At 42.1% G+C, this 14,544-nt stretch overlaps 1 protein-coding gene across 2 annotated transcripts in view; it reads right to left on the bottom strand.

The window, feature by feature from the left end:
• Positions 1 to 679: 679 nt before the first annotated feature.
• LOC306927558 (uncharacterized protein) overlaps positions 680 to 14,544 on the bottom strand; it is a 56,300-nt gene continuing 42,435 nt past the window's right edge. For both annotated transcript variants that reach the window (XM_079507338.1, XM_079507339.1), the window contains exons 7-12: positions 13,845 to 13,895; positions 13,317 to 13,350; positions 4,565 to 4,635; positions 2,454 to 2,516; positions 1,663 to 1,722; positions 680 to 1,119 (exon numbers count right to left, since the gene is read on the bottom strand). In XM_079507338.1, coding sequence (XP_079363464.1) covers positions 1,067 to 1,119; positions 1,663 to 1,722; positions 2,454 to 2,516; positions 4,565 to 4,635; positions 13,317 to 13,350; positions 13,845 to 13,895 — 332 coding nt within the window. In that variant the 3' untranslated portion in view covers positions 680 to 1,066. The remainder of the gene's footprint in view (positions 1,120 to 1,662; positions 1,723 to 2,453; positions 2,517 to 4,564; positions 4,636 to 13,316; positions 13,351 to 13,844; positions 13,896 to 14,544) is intronic.

Genomic DNA, 14,544 nt, shown 5'->3' with positions numbered 1-14,544 from the left:
TGAAAGGGGGCGGGACTGCGACGCTCTATACAAAATTAAGCTGATAAATGGGTACTCTCTCCGGATTGGCTGACATTTTGTCACCCACTTGAACATTTATTTTCTGTTTTTATTAAGGAGCTGGAGAGATGTTAGCCTGGCGCAGCCACACTAAACCCGCCCCTATTGCATATGCATATGCCCCGAGGCGGATTTAATATCTGAGTTGTAATGTGTCGTTTTAACCTGTTCTTTTCTTTGTTTTGTCATAAAAAAAATGAAAACAATACAGTTGTTGAGCAATACAGTAGCCTACAACATAGTCAACAAAGTGACTTATTTGGCCCAAAAGGTTAGGGCTGAAGCCGAAGCTTATATTGCCCACCTTAGTAAATAAAATCACACCCGTGTGAACTGAGTGGTGCAACTACACATTTATTGTTATAGTCAGTGACGTCACATACTAGCAACCATGCTCACCCGTACAGGCACAAACACACACAGGTACTAACAAAGCCAGTTGTTGGAGTGGTTTGCACCACTCAAAAAAGAATAGAATAAATAAAAATGTCACAGTAGGCCTACTATAATGTTTTCAATTGTTATTGAATGATCAATGTTTCCCTCTGTGCCAGACTTTGCTGGCACTGTCGCTCCCATTTTCCCAGTAGAAAAAAAGAATACATCTCAATTCCATAACTATAGTATCGTCATTTTAATGCATTTCACATTTGCGCTTTAAAAATCGCTCCCGTACAGTACTCCTACTCCGATAATTCAAAAGTACCTAAGAAAAACATTAGCCTAATATTTCTCACCATATAAAAGGAAATTACATAATTCAACAACTGCAGTAATTCATTTCTCTACCAAGAGATGGCAGCATAATAACATCACAGGTAACAAAAAAGAGTGACGGCCTGTCTAGAATGTAGATTCTCCTCTGTTGCTGTTCCAGCAAAACTTGCTGTAGAAATTAAGAAACTAGATATATATTTTTTAAAAAGTCAACTTTCAGTTTCAATAGAGCTAACTGAATATTGAATCTGCATCGTGAAGAACAGTATACAAAGAAGAAAGTGTCCTCTCAGGTATTGTCAGGTTGTGTCTCTGCATTCTCATAATCTGGATAATCTTCCTCTGGGAAGAGAGAGGGGGGAAAAAGCGCAGATTGTTAAGATTTAAGAGATTTGTGTCTCTCCTCCTATATACTATACTATATACTTTTTCCACTGACGAAAACTAAATGGAAACTAAATGAAAACTACGCTATGATGACTAAAACTAAGGCTAAATGTATTGACAATTTCGTCAACAGATAAATACTAGACTAAAATGTTAGGAAGGGACTAGTGGACAAGAGATCCAGTATAAGTCATTTTACACTTGGTTCCCTTCAGCAAGTGTAAAATCAGTCAATGGCCCTCCAAAATACATTTTAGTCGACTAAAATCTTCTGACATTTAGCCGACTAAAACTAGACTAACACTAAAACATTCCAGGTGACTAAAATGTGACTCAAACAAAATAAAAACTACTCAAGAGACTATATACGACTAACACTAAAATCAAAATTTGCTGCCAAAAACAACACTGAACTTGAGTCAAAGTACTCAACCATTTGGGTGTGGTTTGGGCTTTAGGAGGATTGATGTTTAATCTATTCATGATGACACGTCTTACCTTCTTTCTGCTGATTGGCCACTTGCTCCAAGAAGTCTGAGTTCTCGTAGTCATCGCCATCTGTTTGGTGTTTGCAATTACAGGTTATTGAGTTCAATCAATAATTAAAGTAGATTTTTCACTCGGGTAAAGATGGTCTAATTCCAGTTAGTTTCTAATAGGCATGTCCCGATACCGATACTTGTATCGGAATGCCCTCCGATATGCCCTTATTTGGTCATATCGGAATCGGCAAGTACGCCCCGCACCAATCCGATACCACATTTTATTTAATCACGTGATGCGCGCAGCACGGTGAGACGGGGCCGCCGGTATTGAAAACCCGCATCTCCAGCCGTAGGTGTGAACGGCTTTGCCGACGTGCGAATAGGGGACAATTTAAAACAAAGGCGGCTTGCTGTAGTTTGCGACTAACATAAATTTGCTTGCACAAGGGCTGCCAAGTATAGGCTATCTTTTGTTGTTTTTCTTTCTCCCCCTCTCTTCGAAGTTAGACTGGACAAATAAACTCTAAACTGACTGGGCCAATAATGCACTGTATTAAACCAAAATGTATGTACATGTACTTTACACTTTTTAAAAAAAGCACTCTGGTATCAGTATCGGTATCGGTATCGGTATCGGCTAACACAGAAATTGTTGGATCGGAATCGGATCGGAAATGAAAAAAGTGTATCGGGACATCCCTAGTTTATAATAAAGGTGATTGATATCACACATTCCCTCCATTCAAAGTGTTGGAAATAATTTACCCCCCCCCCCAAAATAAATAAACCCATACATAGACTTGCCTTCACTGACTGGTAAAGAAGGTGGAAAAATGTTCTCGTAATCGTACTGATTATTATCTTCTTCTAAAAGAACAAAGGAGAGAAAAAAGAAAGCACAGAGAAGAGCTGCATTAGTTACCAAAACACACTGTGGGTGTGGGGTAAGAGTTGGCGCAAGATATAAGCCCCATGTCTGTCTGTCTGTCTGTCTGTCTGTCTGTCTGTCTGTCTGTCTGTCTGTCTGTCTGTCTGTCTGTCTGTCTGTCTGCCTGTCTGCCTGCCTGCCTGCCTGCCTGCCTGTCTGCATCCCTATACCCTCTTAATATAGTAAGACAGAACATCAAAGTCCTGGAAATACTCGAGAAGAGATTCAATAATATTGTTCTCAGCAAGTGTTCACTGACTTCTGCTTTTCACTGAGACAAGACATACATGTATTGGAAACGAATGCTATCTGAAAGGATATGATGTGACTTATGGCTCCCCCGTCAGTTTCCTCTTTCGTGCTGCACGTTAGTTTCGGTTGCGATTATTCCACTAGTCTACGACCTACGCATATATCACCACCCATCACCCACATTATCGTCAGGCTTGAAACCTCATACTGTATAATACATACATGTGATGTGAAAATACACACAATCCGATATTCCTGCACTGTAGCCCAGAGTATTTGTCTCACACATAGCCAGCTTATCGGGCCGCCATAACTGAGGGGCTTGGGATTCAGAGCCCCTGGTTGTCCCAGGTGTACGATTCCAGGCCAGGCCAGCAATATGTCGATGTGTGTCCCACAGAGCAAGACTCTATACAAAATGTCTTCTAAATCAGACAGTTTTCTGAAAAACCTATATGAGAAAAGGTGGCACTGGAGCAACTCAAGACAGTTTAAGCCCTTGTTTTATTATCAGGGTGCAAAGTAATAAAGCCGTCCTTGCCTCTGAGATGCACCAGACTGGCCTGCCATATAGGCTATAGAGGCACGGTTGGAACTCCCTTCTGTTTAACCTATGTTTCTATGTCAGTGGTGCTCAAACTATATTTCATGTCAAGGACCCCAAAAATGTATTTGGCCTCCGACCCCCATCTGAAAATATGTTGTTCCAGGGATTTTTTCAGGAAATGAAAAATATTATTTTTTTCAGGAAATGAAAAATATACATTTTTTAGGAAATGAATTAATTTTAAAACAAAGCAATACTGCCTCATCAAAGTTGGTGTTGTAACTTTATATATTGTCAATTACTTCCATGAGAGGGGGAGAGGTGGTGGATTTAGTTGCTTCAGCAGACATTTGGAGGGTCCAGTGGAGTTAAGAGGTTTTGTCCAAAGCACTTTTTACTACTTTCCATTGGTTCAATATTTTCGAAACAACACACAGACGTAAAGGGTGTTCAATAGCACTAATTTATGGCAAAAACCTCAAAAATGGAGTTATGAGGTTTCCTCCCGACATCAACGATTATATAATGTGACAAAAAAACAACTGCCCAGGAGAATTGCTTTTTTTCCGAAATCTCCTGAACTTGAACACCGTATTTTGCGTTGAACAAATTTGTTTAGAAATCCATGCCGTACACCACGATACATCTCCGCTAGCTAAAGAGTGCTGGGTTTGCGCCCCGAAAATAGCTGATCTACAAGCTGTGACACGTTGAGAGCTTGTAGATCTGCTAAATCTTTGCTTATTTTTGTCCAAAAGTGCCCTCTTTATATGAGATTTCAGCAATTTAAGTCAATTGAAAAAAAAAAAAAGTCTTCTAAATTCTGACAGTTTTCTGAAATACTATATGTTTCTATGTCAGTGGTGCTCAATATTCCATGTCAAGGAACTCAAAAATGTACTGTATTTGGCCTCCGACCTCCATCTGAAAATATGTTATTCCAGGAAACCCCTCAGAAGCAAAGATTTTGAGTTGAAAATGTTCGCTCTGAAAAAGAATATACATTCAAAGATTTGTGCCGCATTTTCACGATTTTTCAAAAATAGCAGACCTACAAGCTCGTAAGCGCGCCACTCGGTGGCGCGCTTACGAGCTTGTAGATCTGCTATTTTTCAATAGCTAAAGTATAACATAATACTTAAAACATCATTTTTTAAGAGATGTTAATGAACGGGAAGTAAGACGTACCGTTTTGTGAGTGTGCCGTCTCTGTAATCACATCAACATTTTGATACACATCTGATTCTGCGAGTGGATTTCTGCAGAAACATCATTGGAGACGTGCCAAGCATTAGGTCTCTGGTTTTCAATATATATATATATATATATAATGTGTGTGTGTGTGTGTGCCTGTTGCTTTTGCACGCAAGCAAATAATATTCTTTTAACCATGTTTTATACTTTGTTGCAGTGGTGGGAAAAGTACTCAATTGTTTTACTTAAGTAAAAGTATAAATACTGCAATTTAGAACTACTCCGTTACAAGTAAAAGTACGGAATTGAAAATGTACTTGAGTAAAAGTACAAAAGTATCGGCATCAAAATGTACTTAAAGTACTACAAGTAAAAGTACTCATTGTGCAGAATGTGCCATTTCACAAGTTCAAAATGTGTACAAAGTCTATTGAAAATAGCAGATCTACAAGCTCACAATGCATCGCGTTGCGACGCATTGTGAGCTTGTAGATCTGTTATTTTCAAATGGCCGAAATGTATAGGGTTGAAGTCGTTAATGTATGTTTTGTTTTCCAATCAAAATTAAAATCGGCAAAGTAACTATAGTAACTAAAGTTTTCAAATAATTGTAGTGGAGTAAAAGTACAAATTGTGGCTCCGAGGTGTAGTGGAGTAGAAGTAAAAGTACTGGAAATTGGAAATACTCAAGTAAAGTACAAATACCTCAGAAATGTACTTAAGTACAGTACTTAAGTAAAAGTACTTAGTTACTTTCCACCACTGCTTTGTTCTGTGATGGTGTCGGTGCAGCGAAAATAGCTCCCAAAGCGGTGCGAACCTTTAGATCCGTTATATGTCACAACATTATGTGAATCTGTTGAAGATCCGTGCTTATGAGATGCCCAATGCACACAAAAAGGGAGCACACAAACACATAAAGATCTAGCCCTAAAATGGCCATTGCATGTCTGTGACTCTGAGAGCGTACAGTTGGGTGCCACCGATATTGTCCCTTATCATTTGACCCATTTAGGCCTGACCTCAAAATTTAAAAAAATCCTTCTAAATCCTCCAGTTTTCTGAAATAAATATTTTCACGATTTTTCAAAAATAGCAGACCTACAAGCTCGTAGCGCGCCACTCGGTGGCGCGCTATGAGCTTGTAGATCTGCTATTTTTCAATAGCTAAATTATAACTGTCCTTTTGCGCAGATCACGCAAACCTCAGCAAAAAGAAAAGGACAATATTGATGGCCTCCAACTGTACCATAGTGTCATAGTAAATCAGAAAACCTGGAGACTTTGACATTGCAATTGGGTTTTATGATCCAAATAAGAACAGTATAATGGTGTGTAAACACAAAATCTAGAATTTGCCATGGACGAGGCCAAGTCTTTTCACGGACAGGGAATTTGTCCGCGTACAGAGTAGACATATTGATAACCCCTGACGTTAAAGGGACACTTAAAATAATATATGTTAATGACGTTTAGAAGATTCAGAACACTGTCCTGGGGGTCTATGTGTGTAACATGTGGTTTTAGATATTTTAGATTTTTAGCAGTGAGCTCAGTGGATGGCTGTCTGAGGCTGAGCTCACACCTTTCATGCAATTCTCTGTGCTCGTTGGGTGTTGTGTCATGGCCGCCCAGCGGCCCAATGCATTTCCAATGGAGGTCACATGGTTTGACCCAACATTGTGTTGTGTGAGGGGGAGGGGCGCATTCGACTGCACCCCTCCCCCTCACACAACACAATGTTGGGTCAAACCATGTGACCTCCATTGGAAATACATTGGGCGGCCATGACACAACACAACATGCATCCAACGAGCATCCAACGAGCACGAGAATTGCATGAAAGGTGTGAGCTCAGCCTTAGGCTGAGCTCACACCTTTCATGCAATTCTCGTGCTCGTTGGGTGTTGTGTCATGGCCGCCCAGCGGCCCAATGCATTTCCAATGGAGGTCACATGGTTTGACCCAACATTGTGTTGTGTGAGGGGGAGGGGCGCACGACTGCGCCCCTCCCCCTCACACAACACAATGTTGGGTCAAACCATGTGACCTCCATTGGAAATACATTGGGCGGCCATGACACTACCCAACGAGCATCCAACGAGCACAGAGAATTGCATGAACCGTGTGAGTGCACCCTTAGGCTGAGCTCACACCTTTCATGCAATTCTCTGCTCGTTGGATGCTCGTTGGATGCTCGTTGGGTAGTGTCATGGCCGTCCCTCCCTAGATGCATCCATTTCCCACAAGGCTTTGTGGGAAGTGGGCGGTGCGCTAGAGCGGAATGCGGAAAACAACAGACCCACGTTTATCTGCGTGTAGTTTTTGGTGACCAATACGGCGATATGTGGAGTTGTACACTGTCATAATAAAACGGATGGCTTTTTACATACAGAATGGGGCACTGGCTTGCTAAATGAATCAAACTTTCTTCGATAGACGTCATCCTCTTCTGAACAAGCCAACACACAGAATCAGTGCCTTTAAATCTGGTACTGATTGTTGAAATGACTGGAGACAGCCGTGCGTCATTTCATCATCATCATCATGTCCACACCCAAACGCAGAAACGCATTGAACACAGGATAAAATCACTGCAGTAGCAGGTTTCAATTGTAGGCTATATTATACTTGCTTTTATATTTACACTTATGAGGTGCCAATCATATTTTTTAATGAAGGAATAAGTACCGCATTTTAAAAGCCACCTAAATTGTGAGTGGAAGTGGAACATGTTTCTTTCATTGTCTGTCAGCATGTCACACTATGTGCAAAATCCCGACTCTCGACTTTTCTCAATTTAAAAATGATAGACACTTTACCATTGCTCTGGCGACTTGGCAAGTCCTGCACATAAATTAATAGCAGAGTCAGACCTATAGAAGTAACAAGTTGTGAGCTTGTAGAGTGGCTATATTTTCGAGCTGTATAATAAATGTCACGTTATAATGTGTAGGCTGGCTAATACAAGTTCACGCGCGCACATTGTCAACATGTAGGCACAGTGACATGCATTCAATGGTGCGCCCTTAATTACCTAAACATGAGAGAGATGTGCCATATACGCACGATGCGATTCCATTCACACCTCTCTCTCTCTCTGCACCCTCTCTCTCTCTCTCTCTCTCCTCGCATGACCATGACCATGAAATGGAGAGCAAAATACAGCACGATATAGTTTCACATGCGGCTATGCACACACCACGCATAGACTTGTTGGTGTAGGCTACTGCGCAATGGCATTTGGCCTGGGTCCTTATTGGTAGGTTAATATCCACAGTTTATCCGTAGCGGTCCGCAATGAACCTATTGTTCAAGCTTCGCACTCCAATACAAATTAAACTATTTGAATAAAGGTTGTACACATCAGTGAAATTAACCTCTGGGAAAATCCCTAATTGAGAGAGTGTATAGGCCTGCACCACAGATCATATAGGCTGCATGGCTAACAGGACTTGGGCACTACCCATCTCTCTATATCATTTGATAAAGGCATATTAAAAACATGACTTGTACACCCAATGAAAATATAAACTTCACAGAATATATACCACTTCGAATTATAACAATCGGTTGAAGATTATCTGAATATCACACAAGTAAAATATCAACTTTTTTGCGCAACGGGCCATTGCGCTGAGGACTGGCAGTGTTTTACATATACTTGAGGACCTCTGCTTGGAACGCGCTGCATGTGGACGCAACACTTGGAGCTTGTAGATACACGGAATGACGATAAACATTTCACAGAATATATACCACTTTGAATTAAAACAATCGGTTGTGCTTAGCACTCGGCACCAATGCAAATGAAATAGTCCGCACTGGACTAGTAGGCTGATATATTTATTATTGGATGCAGCAGAGCAGAGCCTTTGCTCACTGCAGTTGATGCAACATAATACGTTTTAAAGTTGTTAACAGTGATATATAAACATGAACACTTGGATAGATATCTGTGTAGTTTCCATGCAGGCACAAGCTGCATTTCTCACCTAATTATAGTAAAAATGATATGCGCTAATAAGCGGTGACATCATCATTTCTCAAAAGCTCTGTCACTCTCCAGTCGGACTTTTCTGCGGGGCTCAGGAGACTACAACTAAACTCCGCCCATTGGGATACAAAACAGCCCTTCTCTCCTATTGGTTGGTGGTTAACCCCACCCTCTGTGTTGGGTGGACGTTGGGTGGATGTTGCGCCTACAAGCTGTTGTATGCATAGATATATGGTTGGCTGTGTGTTGACTGCCCCCCCTCCCCCTCATACAACACAATGTTGGGTCAAAGCACGTGACTCCCATTGGTAATACATTGGGCGGCCATGACACTACCCAACGAGCATCCAACGAGCATCCAACGAGCAGAGAATTGCATGAAAGGTGTGAGCTCAGCCACACCTTTCATGCAATTCTGTGCTCGTTGGATGCTCGTTGGATGCATGTTGTGTTGTGTCATGGCCGCCCAATGTATTACCAATGGGAGTCACGTGCTTTGACACAACATTGTGTTGTATGAGGGGGAGGGGGGGCAGTCAACACACAGCCGAAAGCCATACAACCATATATCTATGCATACAACAGCTTGTAGGCGCAACATCCACCCAACGTCCACCCAACACAGAGGGTGGGGTTAACCACCAACCAATAGGAGAGAAGGGCTGTTTTGTATCCCAATGGGCGGAGTTTAGTTGTAGTTTCCTGAGTCCTGAGTCCCGCAGAAAAGTCCGACTGGAGAGTGACAGACAGGCCACACCACTCTGGATCTTGCAAAATGTCACCGCTTATTAGCGCATATCATTTTTACTATAATTAGGTGAGAAATGCAGCTTGTGCCTGCATGGAAACTACACAGATATCTATCCAATTGTTCATGTTTATATATCACTGTTAACAACTTTAAAACGTATTATGTTGCATCAACTGCAGTGAGTAAAGGCTCTGCTCTGCTGCATCCAATAATAAATATATCAGCCTACTAGTCCAGTGCGGACTGGTGATTTCATTTGTATTGGTGCCGAGTGGGAAGCACAACCGATTGTTTTAATTCAAAGTGGTATATATTCTGTGAAATGTTTATCGTCATTCCGTGTATCTACAAGCTCCAAGTGTTGCGTCCACATGCAGCGCGTTCCAAGCAGAGGTCCTCAAGTATATAAAACACTGCCAGTCCTCAGCGCAATGGCCCGTTGCGCAAAGAAGTTGAGATTTTACTTGTGTGATATTCAGATAATCTTCAACCGATTGTTATAATTCGAAGTGGTATATATTCTGTGAAGTTTATATTTTCATTGGGTGTACAAGTCATGTTTTTAATATGCCTTTAGCAAATGATATAGAGAGATGGGTAGTGCCCAAGTCCTGTTAGCCATGCAGCCTATATGATCTGTGGTGCGCTTTATAGGCCTATACACTCTCTCAATTAGGGATTTTCCCAGAGGTTAATTTCACTGATGTGTACAACCTTTATTCAAATAGTTTCATTTGTATTGGAGTGCGAAGCTTGAACAATAGGTTCATTGCGGACCGCTACGGATAAACTGTGGATATTAACCTACCAATAAGGACCAAGGCCAAATGCCATTGCGCAGTAGCCTACACCAACAAGTCTATGCGTGGTGTGTGCATAGCCGCATGTGAAACTATATCGTGCTGTATTTTGCTCTCCATTTCATGGTCATGGTCATGCGAGGAGAGAGAGAGAGAGGGTGCAGAGAGAGAGAGAGGTGTGAACGGAATCGCATCGTGCGTATATGGCACATCTCTCTCATGTTTAGGTAATTAAGGGCGCACCATTGAATGCATGTCACTGTGCCTACATGCTGACAATGTGCGCGCGTGAACTTGTATTAGCCAGCCTACACATTATAACGTGACATTTATTATACAGCTCGAAAATATAGCCACTCTACAAGCTCACAACTTGTTACTTCTATAGGTCTGACTCTGCTATTAATTTATGTGCAGGACTTGCCAAGTCGCCAGAGCAATGGTAAAGTGTCTATCATTTTTAAATTGAGAAAAGTCGAGAGTCGGGATTTGGAGATTTACGCACATAGTGTGACATGCTGACAGACAATGAAAGAAACATGTTCCACTTCCACTCACAATTTAGGTGGCTTTTAAAATGCGGTACTTATTCCTTCATTAAAAAATATGATTGGCACCTCATAAGTGTAAATATAAAAGCAAGTATAATATAGCCTACAATTGAAACCTGCTACTGCAGTGATTTTATCCTGTGTTCAATGCGTTTCTGCGTTTGGGTGTGGACATAGATATCTCTGTCGGCCAGGGATTTTTTCTAAAACGGAGGACGAAAATATCCGTTTTGCCTCGTCACCCGTGCGCAACTTGGAGACCTCAAATAAGCCATCTCAGTCCGTGATTTCTAGCACTTTTGTTCAACAATGTAACTGTTTTAATTAATTCTCATCTATCTATTATAGTTATTTTGTATTTCGGCTACATTGAAAATGAGGGCCTGCCCCTAAATTGTACTCCATGCTTAAATGAAGGTTCTGATGATGATGAAATGAGGCTGTCTCCAGTCATTTCAACAATCAGTACCAGATTTAAAGGCACTGATTCTGTGTGTTGGCTTGTTCAGAAGAGGATGACGTCTTTCGAAGAAAGTTTGATTCATTTAGCAAGCCAGTGCCCCATTCTGTATGTAAAAAGCCATCCGTTTTATTATGACAGTGTACAACTCCACATATCGCCGTATTGGTCACCAAAAACTACACGCAGATAAACGTGGGTCTGTTGTTTTCCGCATTCCGCTCTAGCGCACCGCCCACTTCCCGCAAAACCTTGTGGGAAATGGATGCATCTAGGGAGGGACGGCCATGACACTACCCAACGAGCATCCAACGAGCATCCAACGAGCACAGAATTGCATGAAAGGTGTGAGCTCAGCCTTAGGCTGAGCTCACACCTTTCATGCAATTCTCTGTGCTCGTTGGGTGTTGTGTCATGGCCGCCCAGCGGCCCAATGCATTTGGGCCGCTGGGCGGACGACTGCACCCCTCCCCCTCACACAACACAATGTTGGGTCAAACCATGTGACCTCCATTGGAAATGCATTGGGCCGCTGGGCGGCCATGACACAACACCCAACGAGCACAGAGAATTGCATGAAAGGTGTGAGCTCAGCCTTAGGGTGCACTCACACGGTTCATGCAATTCTCTGTGCTCGTTGGGTGTTGTGTCATGGCCGCCCAGCGGCCCAATGCAACAACATTGTGTTGTGTGAGGGGGAGGGGCGCACGACTGCGCCCCTCCCCCTCACACAACACGGCCATGACACAACACCCAACGAGCACAGAGAATTGCATGAAAGGTGTGAGCTCAGCCCTAGGCCTCACTCAGACCTTTACTGCATTGCTGTATGCTTGTTGGATGAATGTTGTGTAGTGTCATGGCCGCCCCAAAGCATTTCCAATGGGAGTCACATGGTTTGTAGTCCACATTTTGGACTACAAGCTGTTGTATGGCTTTCGGCTGTGTTTCGACTGCGCCCCTCCCCCTCATACAACACAAATGTTGTGTCAAACCATGTGACTCCCATTGGAAATGCATTGGGGCGGCCATGACACTACACAACATTCATCCAACAAGCATACAGCAATGCAGTAAAGGTCTGAGTGAGGCCTATGGGTGCACTCACACCTTTAATGCAATTCTCTGTGCTCGTTGGATCAATGCTGTGTTGTGTCATGGCCGCCCAATGCATTTCCAATGGAGGTCACATGGTTTGACACAACATTGTGTTGTGTGAGGGGGAGGGGCGCAGTCGAAACACAGCTGAAAGCCATACAACAGACCCCTCCCCCTATGTTGTGTCAAACCATGTGTCCTTCATTGGAAATGCAATACTGTGTAGTATCATGGCCGCCCAATGTATTTCCAATGGTTTGACACAACATTGTGTTGTGTGAGGGGGAGGGGCGCAGTCGAAACACCCCTCCCCCTCACACAACACAATGTTGTGTCAAACCATGTGACCTCCATTGGAAATACATTGGGCGGCCATGACACAACACAACAAGCATCCAACGAGCACGAGAATTGCATGAAAGGTGTGAGCTCAGCCTTAGGCTGAGCTCACACGGTTAATGCAGTGATTTTTGTTGTGAGTGTCATGGCCGCCCCCAATGCATTTCCAATGGAGGTCACATGGTCTGTTGTATGGCTTTCAGCTGTGTTTCGACTGCGCCCCTCCCCCTCACACAACACAATGTTGTGTCAAACCATGTCTGAGCTCACACGGTTAATGCAATGCTCTATGCTCGTTGGGTAGTGTCATGGCCGCCCCAATGCATTTCCAATGGGAGTCACATGGTTTGACACAACATTGTGTTGTGTGAGGGGGAGGGGCGCAGTCGAAACACAGCTGAAAGCCATACAACAGACCATGTGACCTCCATTGGAAATGCATTGGGGGCGGCCATGACACTCACAACAAAAATCACTGCATTAACCGTGTGAGCTCAGCCGACAACATGTAGTTCGGGAAGTAAGTGAGCCCAGTGTCCATGACATCAGAGACACTGGGCTCACTGCTAAAATATCTAAAACCACATGATACACAAATAAAGACCCCCAGTAAAGTGTTCTAAATCTTCTTAACGTCATTAACATATATTTATTTGCAAAAATAAATGTAATAGATAATGTGACGATTTCCGATTTCCAAGCCTTTCGGTGTGCAAACCGAATGACACAAGATGTGTTTTTTATACTTACACATACATCGCCTCCATAGTACTTCCTCTCTGAGCTACAATGATACAAAAATCAGACAAAAAGAGAGTTTTAGACCATGGGTACTCTTCCCCGTACAACATGCATATCTCTGCTGTCGGGAGGAAACCTCATAACTCCAAAATGTTCATTCTTCAGGAAATTAAAAATATACATTTTTCAGGAAATTAAGAAAACCACATATTTTTTTTAAACAAAGCAATACAGCATCATCAAAGTTGGTGTTGTAACTTTATATATTGTCAATTACTTCCATGAGAGGGGGAGAGGTGGTGGAGTTAGTTGCTTTAGCCGAAATTTTGAGGGTCCAATGGAGTTAAGAGGTTTTGTCCAAAGCACTTTTTACTACTTTCCATTGGTTCAATATTTTAGAAACAACACACAGACGTAAAGGGTGTTCAATACCACAGATTTTTGCCAAAAAAAAATATCTAAAACCTCAAAAATTGAGTTATGAGGTTTCCTCCCGACAGCAACGAATACGGTAATAACTACAGAGGTCGTACTTACCACGACGTGAGACATTCGCATAATTAGGCTGCTCCTCCTCGTTATGTGTGACTGTAATCAACATGAAGAATATTTACTTAAATTACATGTACATTGGCATTTTTAAATACATCATTATGATGACTGTAATCGACATTGACGATTGATGATTTTCATAAAGACATGCAATTATCTTCATCTCTATAATTTAAATGAAACATGTCATTATCTTAATTAAAGTGTGCCGTGATTTTGTCCCCCTCCTAAAACATGATCATCAGGTACTACGATTATACTATAGGAGGAAGATTTTTTTTTAAAAGTGTTAAAATTATGTTTTTATGTTGTGGCCACACCTACCAGTTTATTAAGTAGGCTATGCCTGGTTGTTGTATGATAATGGGGAGGGGTTAGGGTTATGATGTCACTAAAATTATTTTGATTGGGCTTTTTGATTCAAAGGCTTTCAGCTTTCAGGAAGAGACCAAAAATACACAGGGAAGACATATTTGAAAACCACACCTGGGGGTCTATTAGAGTAATGTTAACTCCATAGACACATGCAAAACAGAAAAAGTACAAAAATCACGGCACTCCATCTTTAACTGGGCTGTCATGTTGAGCTGACTAGTGACATGTTTTGTGTGCGGCTGAAAACGTACGACAAACTAAAGTCTCGTTTATCCTCTGTTGTACAACGGAGACACATCATCGAGACGCA

This window comes from Electrona antarctica (genome assembly GCF_951216825.1).
Source record: "Electrona antarctica genome assembly, chromosome: 8".
Taxonomy (NCBI): Eukaryota; Metazoa; Chordata; class Actinopteri; order Myctophiformes; family Myctophidae; genus Electrona; species Electrona antarctica.
This window is presented reverse-complemented; position numbering and strand designations above follow the sequence as displayed.